At 45.7% G+C, this 16,905-nt stretch overlaps 7 protein-coding genes across 7 annotated transcripts; 5 read left to right on the top strand and 2 right to left on the bottom strand. All coding sequences in view use genetic code 12, as the record gives it.

Moving 5' to 3' along the window:
• Positions 1–1,376: 1,376 nt before the first annotated feature.
• CXQ85_001239 (bifunctional diacylglycerol cholinephosphotransferase/ethanolaminephosphotransferase) lies at positions 1,377–2,570 on the top strand (the record flags this gene model as incomplete). The annotated part of the gene is made up of 1 exon (XM_025484956.1): positions 1,377–2,570. One exon carries the CDS (start codon positions 1,377–1,379, stop codon positions 2,568–2,570), a length of 1,194 nt encoding a protein of 397 aa, XP_025339887.1.
• A 155-nt stretch (positions 2,571–2,725) lies between these two features.
• TOM22 (Tom22p) lies at positions 2,726–3,157 on the bottom strand (the record flags this gene model as incomplete). The annotated part of the gene is made up of 1 exon (XM_025484957.1): positions 2,726–3,157. One exon carries the CDS (start codon positions 3,155–3,157, stop codon positions 2,726–2,728), a length of 432 nt encoding a protein of 143 aa, XP_025339888.1.
• A 160-nt stretch (positions 3,158–3,317) lies between these two features.
• CXQ85_001241 (uncharacterized protein) lies at positions 3,318–5,822 on the bottom strand (the record flags this gene model as incomplete). Its single annotated transcript, XM_025484958.1, has 1 exon — positions 3,318–5,822. The coding sequence occupies one exon, from the start codon at positions 5,820–5,822 to the stop codon at positions 3,318–3,320; it is 2,505 nt and encodes an 834-aa protein (XP_025339889.1).
• Positions 5,823–8,628: 2,806 nt separating this feature from the next.
• CXQ85_001242 (uncharacterized protein) lies at positions 8,629–10,365 on the top strand (the record flags this gene model as incomplete). The annotated part of the gene is made up of 1 exon (XM_025484959.1): positions 8,629–10,365. One exon carries the CDS (start codon positions 8,629–8,631, stop codon positions 10,363–10,365), a length of 1,737 nt encoding a protein of 578 aa, XP_025339890.1.
• Positions 10,366–10,485: 120 nt separating this feature from the next.
• CXQ85_001243 (uncharacterized protein) lies at positions 10,486–11,265 on the top strand (the record flags this gene model as incomplete). Its single annotated transcript, XM_025484960.1, has 1 exon — positions 10,486–11,265. The coding sequence occupies one exon, from the start codon at positions 10,486–10,488 to the stop codon at positions 11,263–11,265; it is 780 nt and encodes a 259-aa protein (XP_025339891.1).
• Positions 11,266–12,141: 876 nt separating this feature from the next.
• On the top strand, positions 12,142–13,008 carry CXQ85_001244 (uncharacterized protein; the record flags this gene model as incomplete). Its single annotated transcript, XM_025484961.1, has 1 exon — positions 12,142–13,008. The coding sequence occupies one exon, from the start codon at positions 12,142–12,144 to the stop codon at positions 13,006–13,008; it is 867 nt and encodes a 288-aa protein (XP_025339892.1).
• A 592-nt stretch (positions 13,009–13,600) lies between these two features.
• Positions 13,601–15,965, top strand: DSL1 (Dsl1p; the record flags this gene model as incomplete). The annotated part of the gene is made up of 2 exons (XM_025484962.1): positions 13,601–15,739; positions 15,828–15,965. 2 exons carry the CDS (start codon positions 13,601–13,603, stop codon positions 15,963–15,965), a joined length of 2,277 nt encoding a protein of 758 aa, XP_025339893.1.
• Positions 15,966–16,905: the final 940 nt, after the last annotated feature.

Consider the following 16,905-nt stretch of genomic DNA (forward strand, 5'->3'; position numbering starts at 1 on the left):
TGAGGCACAGTGGTTATGGTTTCAAAGTAACACAAAACACTGTACGAGACGTGATTTGAAGGTGATACCTGTTGGTTGAAAGTTTCACTAAGGCCGTGTTTGTTCTTTTTTATTCTTTGTAAAACTTCACCTTGTTTGGTCTTAATCAACTGGGTGGATGGGTACTACCTGCATTGACAGTCTGGTGACAAGGCTGCTCCATGTGTGGTACCCACAGTGGTCGGCTGGAAACGGGTATTAAAGTGGAAACGGTTTGTAGGGAACTTCTTTCCATTAGGTGAAATGTCGATCAAAAAGAGAGCCACCGTTATAGTGTTAACTGTTTTCCTGAGCATCAGTATGGCTCTAGAAGCTGTGTGTTATCCGGTTTGCGCCGTGGACGGTTGTTGTCGGAGGGTTATCTGACAGGAACGAGAGGCGGAGGGGAGAGTGATGGGGAGGAACAAGTATGACGGCTCTGGTTGGCATTTGGAGGTAGAAGTTTATGGGTGAAGATGTCTTGGATAATTAAACAGCCAGATTAAACGACCAGACTATGATTAATACCTTGGATGGCTTTTGAATGTGAAGGTCGAACAGTCTGGCTATTGGCAAAAATCAAACTTTCCATGGTAACAGTACCCTGGCTAGTTCAGCTTCACGTTGGAAATAGACGAATAGACGTTATAGACGCTGCTGGTTGGTCAGACAACAGAGTAAAGACCGGTCATCACATTTAGGGCCCAACCCAAGCCTATTCCTTATTTTTTGATTCCAGCAGGGCCCAAAAAACCATTAATTACCTTCCAATCCAAATCGTTCTCCCCTTCAAAACATAACATAAGATAGCTAAACGAGCCATGGTCCTAGACATATAGCTCAAATCAACCAAAGAACAGCCCCAACTTCCCATTCTTCCACCTCAAACTTCAAAAAACCCACCCTCCAAACTCCTCCTCCAACTCCCATTTAGTTTCCAAAAGCCCCCCTCCCAATTCCCAAAATTCTTATCATCCACACCTACCGGCCTAGTTTCCCCATACAACGTGCTCATTCACCCAAAAACCATAAACTCACCAACCCCCAATCAAAACCCCTTAGACCTCCAAAACCTCCCAATCCGTTTCCACAAATCAGCCCAAACAGCCCCCAAAACCCCAAATCAATCATAAAATCACCCCCTTGCCACACATTTTTCCCTCCTTACGTTATCTCCTTCTTCATGGAGCAACTCGTGGAGACAACCTTTTTCGCGCTGTACGTGCTCGCTAGCATATAATACACATGAAGATGTTTTTCCCTCGTAGCTTTTTCCATACCAACTACATTTTCTAGGGACATTCCAGGCGGGCCGTGCTAATTACATTTTTTTATACATCTTCTTTTTTTATTTCAACATGGGCGTCTACACTCCGGCTAATAAGCTTGAAAACTTGAAGTTGTACAAGTACTCATCGGAAGATCACTCGTATGTCTCCAAGTACATCCTCAAGAGGTACTGGAACTGGTTCACCACGTTGTTCCCGTTGAGCATGGCTCCCAACTTGATCACGTTGTTGGGGTTGGTGTTTATTATCGTCAGTGTGCTTTTGGTGTTGTACTATGATCCGTACTTGGACACTCCTTCGCCTAGCTGGGTGTACTTTGTTCATGCTTTCAACTTGTTCATGTACCAGACGTTTGATGGGTGTGATGGATGCCATGCTAGAAGAACCGGCCAGTCGGGTCCTTTGGGTGAGTTGTTTGACCACTCAATTGATGCTATCAATACGACTTTGCTTATTGTGGTGTCGTCTTCTGTCTTCCAGTTTGGCCTCGGCCTCAAGACGCTATTTGCACAGTTTTCCGTGCTTGCCAACTTTTACACTTCCACTTGGGAAACTTACCATACCCATACGTTGTTCTTGTCGTGCTTCAGTGGTCCTGTTGAGGGCATGATCCTTTTGGTGTTCTGCTACGCTCTCAGTGGCTTTATTGGTCCAGATATTTGGCTGGCTCATTTGTTTGATTTAGACTTGTCTTCATTGGGTTTCGGCTTGAGCACCTATGCTATTGACGTTTCCCACTTGATTATTGGTTTCGGTTTCATTGGTATCTACTTTAACGTCGCTGCTGCCACCGCCAACGTCGCTAAGAAGTACTTCACCAATGTTAGATTGTCTAGAGAAACTGCCGAGCAGGAGGTTGCCAACGCTAAGGAGGGATTGCTTCCTTTCGCTGCATACTACGTCTTTTTGAGTTTCTTCCTTTGGAGCTTCCCTGACGTTGCCTCTACTTACTGCTACCCCTTGATTTTCTCCACCGGCAGTACTATGGCCTTCTGCGTGGGACGTATCATCTTGGCTCACTTGACTTTGCAAGATTTCCCCTTCTTCCAAGTGCCCACCCTCGTCCCAATCTTGCAGACCTTCTTGGCCCATTACTTTATTACATTAAACGGTTACAGACCATCTGTGGTGCTTCCAGCTGTGGTCTGGGGTGGTACCGGTTTGACCGTCGGTATCCACACCATGTTCATTTCCGAGATCATTGTGGAAATCACCCAGTTCCTAGACATTTACGCTTTGACCATCAAGCATAAGAAAATCTAATGGTCTTTGCACTCTCTCTACATTTTATAGCGATATTAAACATAAAACTTACTATGATGAAGTCTGTGAGTTCATTTGTATGTACAAGTCATCAAAACGTGACAACTGCCTTATGGCTCATGAAATGCAGTTTGAATTTCCGTTATGGTGGGATTTTACTTCTGTTCCTTAGAACCCTCAGCGGCAAGAGGGTCAGCGCCAGAAGCGATCAAGTCTTGGGAGGACTGCTGCATGGCAACACCCTTCTCCATTTCCTGGAGTTGCATCTCAGAGAAGAGGGCAATGAAAAATGGGAATCCCAATAACAAACCGGTGGAAGTGAGAGCCCATAACAACGATCCAGATGTGGAAATACCAGAGGCAGTGTAGCTCTTCACCTTGTCCGCAATCTGGGACAATTGCACTCTCTGTTCTGGAGGAACAATATCCTTAAGGGCAACGATTCTATCATACAAGGTCTCGTTCTCAATGTCGTCATCTTCGAAGTCAGACTCAGAGTCAGAGTCACTCTCGTGGTGGTCAAAGACATCCTTTGGCTCCTGGGTGGCAGCGGCGGTCTCGTCGTCGACTTGGGTTAACTTGACCATTTTGGTTTAATAAATGATTTGATGTTATACCTGTTTTCAGTACTTCCTCACTGTAAGCAATGTCCAAAAAATTTTATGAAGCGCGCACGACGGTTCGCTAAGTATGGGGAGACCACAGTGAAGCTTGGAACTTTGGAACTTAGATGCATTATTCTTTTCTTTATTGATCTTCCTCGAGAAACGATGTTCCGAGGTTTTCTGTAGACACTGTGTACCCAAGTTGCTTCATTTCTTCGGGGTACCTACGCACGTTGTAGAATTGGAGAAGAGAACGGAGAGCGACTTCTTGGTCAAAGGAGTTGTTGAAATCGCTTTCGAGGTCTCTTCCACTGAGCCAGTTATCTCTAATTGTGAGCTTCAAGTTGAGGAAGACTTGTGAGATGACTTCCATATTCGTGGCACGCCATTTTCGTCCTTGGAAAGGTATGATCTTTTTGAATATCTTAAGGATTGGAATTTTGAAGTTGTCGTTGATGTAATTTAGGAGAATGAACTTCATCAAGTCAGTTGGCTTGGTTTCAATGAATGCAAAGATCCTCTGAGAAACTCCCTTGATCAAGAGCTTGTTGACGATTTGCAATTGGTTCGTCAAAATATGACAATAATTCTTATTGTACCGCGTCAACTTTACAACATTATGGTTGTCATCATCAATGCTGGAAGGTAGTTTTGATACGGGTGTTTTGTTAATGAGCTCGATTCTTTGCTTGTTATCCTGGTTCCCCGAGCACATATTAAAGAAATCGAACTGGGGAACATTTATCTCTGGATTCATAAGCTTATTTTGTGAAACAAACACTTCATTAGGAGCAAATGATTTGGTTACTTCATCGTAGTCATGAAGCTCGCTGTTGTTCAACGAGTCTGCCATAAAATCTGCAAATACATTCAAGTACTGCTCGTCAAACAAAATGGAGTTGAAGTAATGACTTTTGATTACGTGACTCACCTTAAACCATTTGATCAAAAGTACCATAATGGATGTAGACGCCTTGAGAGTGATTTCTCTAGCCCGTATTCCTTCTAGTTGTTTCAACATATAGTGCCTCATGGTGTTGTAGGACGAGCGACGACCGTCACAAAACTGCAATGCAAGAGACGTCTCAGAATTAATCTCTTGTTCCACATCACGAAGACTTATATCATGCTTATATGCTTTAACGACTTCTATCATCACTTTGGCGAGCGACAGAAGGTATGGAAGTGCATTGTTGTAGAACAGCTCCACTCTATTGAGAGATCTCACTGCAGAAGGGTTAGATTCGTCATCTTCTAGGTTATCATCCTCTGAGAGATCTGCTTCGTAGTTGCCTAGGTTTCCACGTTCTTGTGCCATGTATCGCTGACGTTCCTGCCAAAGTCTCTTCACAGAGAAACTCTCGTAAACAGCATTCTCGAATAGCTCGTTTGCTTCCTTAATGGCTGCTGGCAAGACATCCTCGGAACCAGTTGGATAAATGAAAGGCATGCTCTGGTTCACATGGTACAGCTTTCGAACCTTCTCTCCACCAGACATAAAGTCAGATGGCGTACTTGGAGGAGAAGGCACTGGAGTGGATATATGAAGTGTACTGACTGGAAGTTGGCTAAGAACGGAGTGGGATTTGTTGGTTCGAGGCATTTCAAGCAAGTTTGAAAGAGAGTTGGAAGTACTTGCAGCCATGAATTTGTGACGGTCGTCGTCGTTTGCAGGTTCGCCTTCGTCAACAAGCTCGTAGGATCCGTTACCCTTCTTCTCAAACTTTGAAAAGACAGGATACTTATCTAGTAAGTCCTCACGAAACGTATAATATTCGAGAGGTGAGCATGTCAAGCGATTATCGGAACTTTCAGCTTTGCTCTTGATATCGTGCTTCTTATTGAGGTAATCTTTCACGTCTGTAAGGTGTTTAGTATCACCAAACTCTAGCAATAAAAGCTTCCATATGAGAAGAATGACGTTCCTGATACGAAACAGGTTGCTGGGGTTGATCTTCCATTCCTCCACGAGCTTCACGAGCTTTGTTAGAAGGTCAGCATCAGATAGCGACTTATAAATCCTGGTATTCGGCCCTTCAGAAAGCTCAACGTTCACGACAAAGTACGTGATGGTAAGAAGCTTAAGTAGGTAGTCCTGGGGAAGGTCTTTCTTAGCCATAGTATCATCCAGAGCCTTCAACAAAGCATCAAGAACCTTATCAAGCACGCCCTGCTCAACAGCACGTTTACAGTTATCCTTGATACGTTTCAACTGCTCTTCCCTCGCGTCTCCAGTCTTATAACTGCCCAAAACAAAGTATAGAAGCGAATCAAGAGCTTTGTCTAGCAGTTCTAGGTCCTCCACCGAGAAATCCCCAGCTTTCTCGGCCAAATGGTCCAATCCCAAGAGCTTAAAGTCAGCAGACACAAACCAGTCGTTGAGTTCAGTATCCAATTCGTCGTAGTCTCGGTATTCATACTCCAAGTACGGTTTGGTGACCAACAACAGGTAGAAGTTACCTGAGCTCTTGTCGCCATCGCCGCTTCCACCCGAAGCGCCAAAAATCTGTTCAGCACGTTCATTGAGTTTCTTCTGGAACGTTTCGTCATACGACAGCTCGTTCAACTGCTTGGTAGTAGACGCATCTGGATTATCTATAAGCTGGTCCTCGAGCTTGTCGATGGAGATGTTTTGGTCAGACTCCATTAAGCACGACCAGGGTATTCCACCAGGAGTATTTGCAGTTTGTTGGCAGAAAGGGGTTCTTGGACGTGGGTGGGTTGATCTATGTTGATCTCTGTTGATGTATAGTAGTTAACAATGATATATAGGTATATGTGCGAAAGAAGTAGGCAACGCCTGGAGCATACAATATGGGAATGCGTCGATGATTTTGACGTTAATTACTAATACGTGTTTATTTCAGGAGATTTGGCGTCGTTTGATATAAAGAAGAGTCGTTCGGAGGGCAAAGTGTGGTGGACTGGTTGGGTGCAAAATGCGTGTGGTAGAGCGTCAGTGAAGGTTCTGGAATTGCTAGATCATGGAAGAATGTGAGTCGCCAGAGCAAGTCATACGTAAATTTGCTGTTTCTAGAATTGGGCTGTGTGTTTGTATGGAATTTGCCTTTAAGTTCTTCGCTGGGCATTCTTCAAGAGGGCTCAGTGGAGGTTACAATGTACTGAGCCTCGTTAGCCAGGGCCCATTGTGAGTGGATGGAGGGTTGGCGGGAGGTATGGACATAGGTGAAGGGAAGGGAAGGGAAGGGAAGAAAGTAGCGAATGAAATGAAGCAGAGAGGTTGTGGTTACAAATGATGGGAATAGTGTAAAGGGTAGTTCTACAACACCTACTGATAGGGTATGCCAAGTGCTAGTTGACGAAGTTACTTGGAATTAACAACTGAAATGTAATGAGATGAAATATCATTGGAAAGGAAAACAGATGATCTACTGATAGTATGGTGTCGGTCACCAGTGAAGGTTAATGGCTGCAAATGACCATCCATACATATCCATAACATTACATTAATATTAGGGTAGCTCAGAATCGATTGAAATAGGAACTACACATTCAACGAGAGCCATCTAGTGCTTACCTTTATGTTTGGTATAACGACAACGACGTAGCCGTATCTCTACTGTGGCTTCATGGCCAATGTAAGCCTCTCACAAATATACTTCACCAGCACATCAAATATTCACTTCCTAGGCTTACCTCGAATTCAAGTCTAATCATATACGCATACTCCCAAAGAACCCAAAAGCCTTTCCCATACACCACATACTGCTCCAGCTCATACCATACAATCTCTCCATCCTACAACTCCCACAGCACCAACCTACGGGCCGACGTCCCCTGCAAAACATGACATGTCACTCGAAAGGCCCTTCCATTGCTCCCAACCACGAACGATGGACGTCATACAATCCACGTCAAACACGACATACCTTCGTTTAGTCTGAGCGCTCCGTGCATCTACATACTGGTGATGTCTTACCACCAGACACCAGTGGGACCAGACCAGACCATCGAAACACAAAAAGAAAAGGTCAGACAAAACGAAAAAGAGAATGGATCGAAAGGTAAACACAAGGGGAAATCGAGGCCGGCAAAATTACCAAAAGCCAAGACGGTGTCACGTAAAAAACCCCCCAACAAAAAAAAAAATATCGCAATAAGGCGCTTCGCCTGGTAGCAAGCTTCGTACATACCTTATTTAGCAACCAAGTGTATTGCGAAGAACCGCCCAAACCAGGCCTCCCTGATAACAGTGATAAGAGAGGTATCCTGAAATAAGGAAAGATCGGGAAAATACATGTTGTTTGAGGTTATTCCCAGTTTCAGTGGTTCCCTTGTTCAGAGACATTATGGTTGCAAAATAGCCATACAGGCTTTCTTAGTGTAAGGTACCATGGCGCTTCCACGCCTCGGGGTTCCATGCCAGGGTCCATTTGCTAGTTGCTAAAGGTTAAGAGGGGCGGCCAGAAGTAGGTATAAGCAGGGTCCACAAAAGGTGCCAATGGGGCGTTTTTTATTGATAGCTTACACAAAGCTGGCTGTTTCTCGGTGTTGATGGCTGAGGGCCATAGTGTTGTAAAGGAAAGAAAGGGGAAAAGAACAGGGAGAAGATGATCAGTAAACGGCTTTGTCGGCTCCGCTGGCTTCAGATATCCATATAAAACCTTCATCTTGTCTGTGTCTGGAAGATCTGCCACCTGAGACATGCCTAAGACATCAGTAATGGTTGCGAAAAGCGCTAAGCAGGGATTCCCACGTTTCCAGCAAAAGACGCAGTTTCTGCGGCACAAAGCTGTGGCCGTGTGGTACTGAAGCAGGGGAAGCAGTCGAAGTTCGGATTTTTATGCTTTTTTATGTATAACCATGTAGATTCACCTGGGACTTTCTTATGTCTACTATCAGTGCTGCCCCGCCTCTAACTCGAGGGGCACCACCTTCCAGAGATCCCAGAAAGTCTGGCCAGCCCTTCTTTTCGAAAATGCCCAAGAAGCACCATCTTGTCACTCCCTCGCTCTATTGTCTTGATCTTATTGTTTTGTCGTGCAACCTTGCCGTGGTTCTGGTTGCTTGTTTCTCTGGGCTTCTCTGCGGCGCCACAGACTAACCGAACTAAAGAGACTAAGAGGAATTATTATTTGGGAAGAAAGGTAGACCCGTACATTTCCTTGCCCGTCTGGCCAATATATAAAGACGCCATTTTCCTCCTTTTTTTTCTTTTATAAATCCTACAAAGGGTCTCTTTCAACCCTCCCACCTCTTTTGCAGCCTGGTGGGGCCCGCTAATGTTGCTACATGGCGCCGGCACAGGTGGTCGCTTTTCCGGCACACACCCCCCGGTCTTGCGTGGCTCCTCCCTACTTTTTCCTCGCGGCATGCCCCGCGGTAATGCACACAATTACGTAGTTGTCTCACTCGGAGTATATAAATCGTCAGCCTTTCCCTCCCGGTTTTCCACCTTCCATCTATAAATTACCCTTTACTTTAAATACATCATGCCCAACTCCCCTGGCGAAAGTGCCGTTGCTGAATCTGCGTCTCCTGCTTTCCAGTCGTACCTCAACAACGATGGCATTGACCTGTTGACTCCTGCGTCCAGGAAACACAGAGTGTCGTCGTTGTCGCTTTCTGACTTGAACCAGTGGCAGACTGGTTTGACGAAACTCTCGTCCTCGACGTCTTTGAGCAAACAGGGCAGCAATGCTAATTTGAAGAAGGTTGACTCCTTGGCGAAGTTGTCGAGAAACTCGTCTATTATCAAGCGTAAGAAGAAGTCCATTATTGACCATCCTAGAGTCGCTTCCTATGCCTTTTGTTTCGATATCGATGGTGTGCTATTGAGAGGTCCAGACACGATCCCCGTGGCCAAAGACGCCATTAGAATGTTGAACGGTGACAACAAGTACAATATCAAGGTGCCTTCCATCTATGTCACCAACGGTGGCGGTAAGCCTGAAAAGGTGAGAGCTGAAGACTTGTCCAAGAGATTGGAGACTGAGATCAAGGTCGAACAGATTATTCAGGGCCACACGCCTATGAGAGACTTGGTTCCGCTTTATAAGAACGTTTTGGTTGTCGGTGGTGTCGGTAACGTTTGCAGAAACGTGGCTGAATCTTATGGTTTCACCAACGTCTTCACTCCTTTGGATATTTTGAAGTGGAACCCAGCTGTTTCTCCTTACCACGATTTGACCGAGGAAGAGAAGATCTGCTGCAGAACCGATGTGGACTTTTCAAAGGTGTCGATCGACGCCATTCTCGTGTTTGCAGACTCCAGAAACTGGGCTGCCGACCAGCAAATCATCTTGGAATTGCTTTTATCCAAGAACGGTGTCATGGGTACCGAGTCCAAGAAGTACAACGAGGGCCCAGAGATCTACTTTGCCCACTCTGATTTCATTTGGGCCACCAACTACAAGTTGAACAGATACGGTATGGGTGCTTTGCAAGTGTCCATCGCCGCCTTGTACAGAGAACACACTGGTCTTGAATTGAAGGTCCATAGATTTGGTAAGCCTCAGGCAGGTACCTTCAAGTTTGCCAATAAGGTGTTGAAGAAGTGGAGAAGAGGTATGTTGGACGAGCACTTGAAGAAGCTCAATGTCAACGACCCTAACGCTCTGCAGGCTGATATCTTGATCAACGACGATGGTGAAGAATTCATCAACCAGGCCAAGTTGGACTCTGGTAACTACGAATCCGACGAAGAGAATGCTGATTCCGATGACGAAGAAGGTAAGACGATTGGCAAGTTGGGTGAATTGACTTTGGACGACAAGATCCATTTGCAGTTGCCTCCAGCATCTACAGTTTACTTCGTGGGTGACACCCCAGAATCTGATATCAGATTCGCCAACTCCCACGATGACTCGTGGTTCTCTATTCTTGTCGAGACTGGTGTCTACCAGGCTGGCACTGAACCAAAGTATAAGCCAAAGCACCAGTGTGACAATGTCCTCGAGGCTGTTAAGTTCGCCATCGAGAGAGAGCACGAATTGGAGTTGAAGGAATGGAACGAGACCGCCGACTTCGATGAAGACAGCAAGGTTTCCTCCAAGATCAACTTCAACGACTTTATCATGACGCCTAGCGAAAAGAAGGAGGCCGAAGAGAAGGAGCAGAAGAAGCTCCAAAAGGAAAAGACCAAGAACACAAAGACAGTGGAGGAGTCTGGCGCCATCGAAGTGCCAGAGGGACTCAGTGCAGAACTCGACAAGTTCAAGGGAACCTGAGCCTTTCTCCCGTTTTAATCTCATTAGCATAGAAGTGAATAGCCCAACACCGCGCGCATACATAAATACTGGGGTAGTACGTACTTTGAAAAAAAACATCAACAAACACTGCAACACGTAATGACTGATATCGAACAAATAGGCAAGGGAACGCTGATCCCTCAGGCCAAAGAGGTGTTTGAGAACGTCACAAACACGTCCAATTCCAGTCTCCAAAACCCGGGCAAAATCAAGGAAGAACTCACCCATCTAAAGCAGTTCTTATCGAAACTCAAGTTCCAGTACTTAGAACAAGAAACCAGAGATAAGTTTCTACGGCTGCTACTTATAGACGAAAAGAGCATCTCTAAAGAAGATGTGGATAAGATTGTGGGTGAAAATCAACAGCTCAAACAGTCTTTGAAGCTGCTTAAGAGGGAAATAGAAGCTCTGACTGAACAAGCAGAAAACATGGCCGAAGAGGTTGTTGATTTGAATAAACAGCTTGAAAAGCGTAAAACTGAAGCAAACGAAAGCTTGGCTGAAGTCAATGAGCTCCAGAAAGAGCTAGATCTGTTGATGAGTGAAGGAGAGAACGAGAACTACAAGACGCTATTTAACTTCAAGAAGCTCATTGATTCGGATGATATTGGGCTAAGTGAAGCTATAAGTATAGCCAACAGTGCTGTTGAAAATGACGAGGCCACATTGAAAGAGATTGTGGCGAAACTAGAGACTGCTCAGGCTGAAGCAAGCGACAAGAGAGCTCAGTTGGAGAGATTGGAGCAGCAGACAAAGGAATTGGAGAGCCAGGTTGGCGAGGAAGACGCGCCAGTGGAAATGAACGAACAACAGGAGTACGCTCAAAAGTTGGGTGACATCAAGGCAGCACTCAGTCGGTTTGTGCCTACCAAGAGCTAAAGAAACCTTTATGGATCTAGGAGAGCTAGGACTGTTCTAGATGGGGCTACGGTGGCGTCTGGTGCAGTTACGACCATGAATGCAAGGTGGGTGTGGCTTTGGAAGTCATCAACTGGAGAACCAGTATCTGTCTGATATGTGGTTCGACACGGGTGGGACGATGCAACGGCGACCGCAAGGTTGCCGTTGAACAACCACCATTTTTATCACTTTAAAATGGAAGAAGACTCTTCAGAAGGTTCATCTGACTGCTTTCGGTGCTTCGTGACTTCGATGGTTCTTAGCGGCATTAGTGAGACGATTGTATACCAGAGGAGGAGCAAACCCTACAAGGTATTCCGTTCGAAGCGCTACGGTACTCGTATCTAAGCGGTCTTGACGGTCTCGGACTACCCTTCTCGTTGTTACAGCATGGAAGTGCCATCACTGTGTGCCCCCGCATTTCTGTCTACCTACCGAGGTCAACCCATTTTTCCAGAACCATCAAAAAGAGGAAAACATTGGATTCACTGAACCACCAGCGGCCTTCTACATCTATTTGAACCATTCTAATAATTTTCCACTGGCCCTCCTCCTCCAGTCATCTCCCCACCATATTGGCTGCGAAACGGTTCACCAGCCAACTCCCACCTCCCGCCACCACATCCTCTAATACCTCAAAAATAACCGTTCCACCAAATTCTCCGCCCTTTTTTAACCAACAACCTGCCCTTTTTTCTTCTCCCAAACACCGTCTCTTCGTAATTGCCCTCTTCTTACTGGACCGTAGCACATGCCTCGGTACGCCATACAAACCCCATTATCAACAGAGAGCGAAACAGCGACTACAAGCTTCCTCTTATACTTCTCCCTTTTTTCCCCCTTTTTTCCCCTAGCATGGCCGCCACTTCGGTTCTTCCAGCAGTCAACACAAAATCTCCATTCATCACAAAACCCACTGCAACCAAGGCCACAGAGAAAAACAAGGTAGTTGAAGATCTTCTTAAAATCATCGAGAAGGAGTATAAACTGGGGAACCTGACCATCACCAAAGACAAGTACCAGCAACTTTTAAAGCTCAAACAGGAACAAACAAGGAAACAGAGACTCGCCACTCCTCCTTTACCGCCTCCTTTATACCCACCGATCTTCCATAAGTTCTCTGTTCCCAAGCAAGAACCCCCACAGTCACCAGACCCCAAGAAGTTCCGCAAGAGAAAGCAGAAACTCACGTTTAAGAAAGTCGAACACGTGGTGATTCTGATATTGGAGTCGCTCGCTAACATTCTTGATAACTTACACTTGTTTTCCAAGCTTCCTATGTTTCCAGAGAAGTTGGTAAGTCTATTGAAACACACCAACCGGTTGTGGGTGTTGATTTTGGTTTTCTTGATTCGTAAGACCATTTCCCAGCTTCTTAATTTGATCAGGAAGGAGCGCAAGGTGCACTCGGAATTGTCCATCTTGAAGAACCAGTCCAACTCGAAGCTTTTGGAGGAGACTGATAAGCCTGAAAACGAGAATAATGTGCTCCGGAAGTACGAAAAAGTGCTTAGAGACTTGAAGTTCGACAAGATGATGCTTAGGTTTGAGCTTTTAGGTAACTTCTTGGACTTGGCGTTTAACGTGATTGAGCTTTATGCTATGGTTGTGCCAGACTGGTTTATGAACTTCTTGAACTTCGCCAGCATGGGTATGACTATCTACAGAATGAACAAAGACGACGAGTACGTTGATGACGATATCACTGACGACTTGATCTAGACGACGACGATTTGGTATTTATTTTTGGCTTTTTTTTTTCAAAGTTTGTGAGTTTATGCCGTTATATATAATGATGCTAGGTTTAGTATCAAACAAATTTCACGCCCTTCATTTGAAAGAGGTTGTTAAGGTTGTGGAGAGGGCTGGTCGTGGGGTGATGCTACTCAGTGACAAACTGACGTACGGTCCCAGACTGGCGTATCTCCCCCAAAGAGGTATTGATCTCTTGTTGATCTACCCTCCCTTTCCACCCGAACAACCTAGCTAAGTAGCCTATAATCGTATGAACCATCACGAACCCGATACCATACTTTACATTGCCCTATATACCCTAGCAGCATACATCTACGACCATCCATCCATAACCCTTTACACTGCCCACCCCAAACCAAGACCACCACCAAACAACCCAACTCCCCTTTTTACCCTAAGTATGAGCAAATTAACCCAAACCAACCCTCCTTGGCCCTATCTGCTACTTCCATAAATGGTTGCAAAATAGCTCTACCCTAGCCTCCATCTGCAGTCCATATCAACACCAACCACTGCCCATACTAAATTGCTCGTCTACTACCTCCAACCAAATACACCCATGTTGGCTCAACGCCTAGAAGAATCAACAAAACAGCTCCAGTCTGTGGATACTTGGATCGCCCAGTTTGCCCAATCCATCAAGCCCTCAGACCTTATCGCCCAGGATGTGCCTGAATTCCATAACAAGACGCTTCTACAGCTAGAGCAGAAACACCACGACTCAGCTCTGGCAGTAAGTCACCTTAAGCTGCTCTGGATTGTGAAAAACTTGATCCATGAGCTTCAAGTACTGTTTGACCCTTTGGAAGAAGGTGGATACGTTTGTGATATTACTGAATTGGAGGGGATCTTACAGAACATCAAGAGCTTGAAGAGTAAGATGGGACCGTTCGTGAAGGGGAACTTTATTATTGGCTCGACGCTTCAGGAGTCTTACGATGGGATAATTGAGTCGTATCAGAGTCAATTGGACGTGTTGTTTGGTCAGCATGTGCAGCTGAATGATGGTACGTTTAAGGTGGTTACGGTGGTTTCTGTGAATGAACAGGAACACCTGCTTCGGGACTTTTTGAAGGTGGTGGCTGATTTTGAGAGTTTTACGGGGCAAAGTGCTGTCACGGAGAAACTCAACGATTTGAAGCCGTTGTGGGATAAAAAGCTCTTGGATCCACTTGTCAATAAGAAGAAGTACCTTCTGCTTGTTCCTGAACTGGATACTGAGTTTAGTATTGAACTTGCCGATGCACTTCCGCCAGCACAGTTTCTTTCGCCTTACTACTTTGACTCTGTACGGAACTTTGTTACGTTTGTCAATTTGCTAGAGAACCAGTCGTTTAAGAACTACTACCTGACCAAGGTTAGTAACAATATCGTCAATACCGTTTCGGAAAGCATCGAAGGGTTTATGAAGAATAGAGACCTGCTTTCTGGAGAGTTGGTGAAAACTATCGGGTTGGCTTCGGAATCGGGCTGGAACGTACAGATCTCCAGAGCATTGGGTTCTCTTGATAGAATCGACAGCAGCATAAACAGACTCCACCTAGAATGGGTCACGGATAAGTACATCAACAAGCTACGCGAGTACTTCAACGGGTCGAGCTTTTCCAGTGACCTTCGTTCGCTTAAAGAGGTCGAAATCGAAGTTGAACATCCACCTGAGCCTGAACCTCAGCCTGAACCTCAACCTCAACCTGAGTACATTCCAGAACCTGAACCTGAGGAAGAAGTTGACGATTGGGACCAGCCATGGGGCTCTGACGATGATCAGGCTGCTGAAGAAGACGACGGCTGGGATCAGGACTGGGGTTCTGATGATGGATGGGACGACGACGAGCCCAAGGCCCCAAAGTCCCCAGTCAAGCCTAAGCGAGCTGCACCAGCCACGCCCAAAGCTCCACAACCAAAACAACCAGAACAACCGCAACAACGTGTTTCTATTGACATTGTCACCCGCAGTGCTGTGGTGGAATCTATCCGTGGCATCATTGATGAGTATCTTTCTGAAGTTGGCGACGAAGATCTCAGTGACATCCTTTTTGCTGTATCTGAATTTGCCCTCCTGTCATACCCACCACTTCCCCTGCTGTTTTTGCTTTATAACGACCTTAAAGCTCTTGAGTTTGAGGAAACCACCAGATTTGCTGAGATGCAGTGGAAACACACCAGAATCCAGCTTTTCGGTCAGCTCAATGCATTCTTCAGTGGCATAGATTTCTCCAACGACGATAACATCTCCGATCCTACAGACGATTCTACTGGGATTACTGCTGGAATCACTCAATTCAACGAATGTCTCACCAGACTAGTGGATTCAGATATGGCCAAGACCAACAGAGCCCTTCTTCGAACCACACTTCAAGACTTATCCAACCATGCCAACACGTGGATCGTGAATGGCATCATATCCTCCAAAGAGATTACTGAGTTCCAATGTGAAAAGTTCACCAGAGTGCTTGAAAGTCTAGATGAAGTTGAGGCCCTTGTGCTTGCAAGAGTAGGCGCTGAAAGCAACCGTTTGGCCACCTACAACAAGCTGAAGCAGGCTATCATCCTCGTGAACAACCATCTTACAGATATCATGGAACATTTCTACCAAGGAGACTTTTTCGATTTCTCTACACAAGAGTTGATACTGGTGTTGCAAAGTGTATTCATAACAAGTGATCTAAGAGAGAATTGCATCCAGGAGATTCTCGAAGTGAGAAACAGTTGATGATCAACTGATCGTCTTACCGTCAATGACCTGCTTCCCGGTCTTGGCGATGGTGTTGTACACCGCATCATAGTCAAGAGCGTCGTTGGTGGTGACATCCACAGTTTGCGACTCCAAGGAGATCTTGGTGTCGGTGACGCCGTCCAATTTTCCCAAGGCCTTCAGCACGGAGTTGGAGCAGCCAGAGCAAGCCATTTTCACGTTGAATTGATATTGGTGGGACATTATAGGGATTAGTTGTGGTGGAAAAGTGGAAGAAAAATTGGTGGTTATTGGTGATTACTTATACCCTCCTGCAGAAGATTGCCTGCTGCTACCGCACCGGGTCGGCTTCTCGTAAGCTCCGTATGGAGAGAGGCGTTTTTGCGGCGAGTTTCGGGTAATGCAATGGCGGACTTGCTAATTGGATGAACGGTGGGTGTATTGGTTGAAATTTGGAGAGAGGATGAGATTTGAGGGAAATGGTAACTTATGCGCTTAGAGGGCACATGGATGGAATGAGACGGTGAAGGGTTAAAAAGGCACTAGGTGGTGCCAGAGAGGTAACGAGGTGCTGAAGAACCAAAGTCTACATCTTATGCTTTGTTTCTAAGGTCACAGGTCGTTTTTTGCTCGGTTTTTGAGCCCAATGATAATGACCGCTTCTCGGGCACTTCTTCACCCAAAAGACAGCTACAATGGCCGTAACGGCTAGTCACATGGAATTGAGCTATCCAAGGCTTTTTAAGCCTTCCTATGCTCATCTTGCGTCGCTGGAGCCTACCTTCTCCCAAAGCACAATTGTCGTCCTACATCCACAAATCCCCCACAAGCCCCAAGGCTCTACCAAAACAAAGCCTAACCAGTCAAACCCCTAATTCACTTAATCCAACAGTGTGCTTTCCCTGCCTGCCTTTCTACGTCGCTTCAAAGAACCGTCCAAATCCAACACACTTGCATAGATGCATTTCCACACATACACCCACAGGAAGCCGTCAAAAGGTGCAGAAACTACGGACGTTCCAAATAGAAGAATTTCAGAAGCTTATTTCTCGAAATAAAAACCTCCACAAGGCTACCTTCACCTGTTGCAACCGCTGCCAATTCGTCCCCTTCAATTCCACATTCCAGGGATCTGCGGTCATTCCATACAAAAATCCACCTTCCTACAC

This window comes from Candidozyma haemuli, assembly GCF_002926055.2.
Source record: "Candidozyma haemuli strain B11899 chromosome Unknown B_2014730914, whole genome shotgun sequence".
Lineage (NCBI taxonomy): Eukaryota > Fungi > Ascomycota > Pichiomycetes > Serinales > Metschnikowiaceae > Candidozyma > Candidozyma haemuli.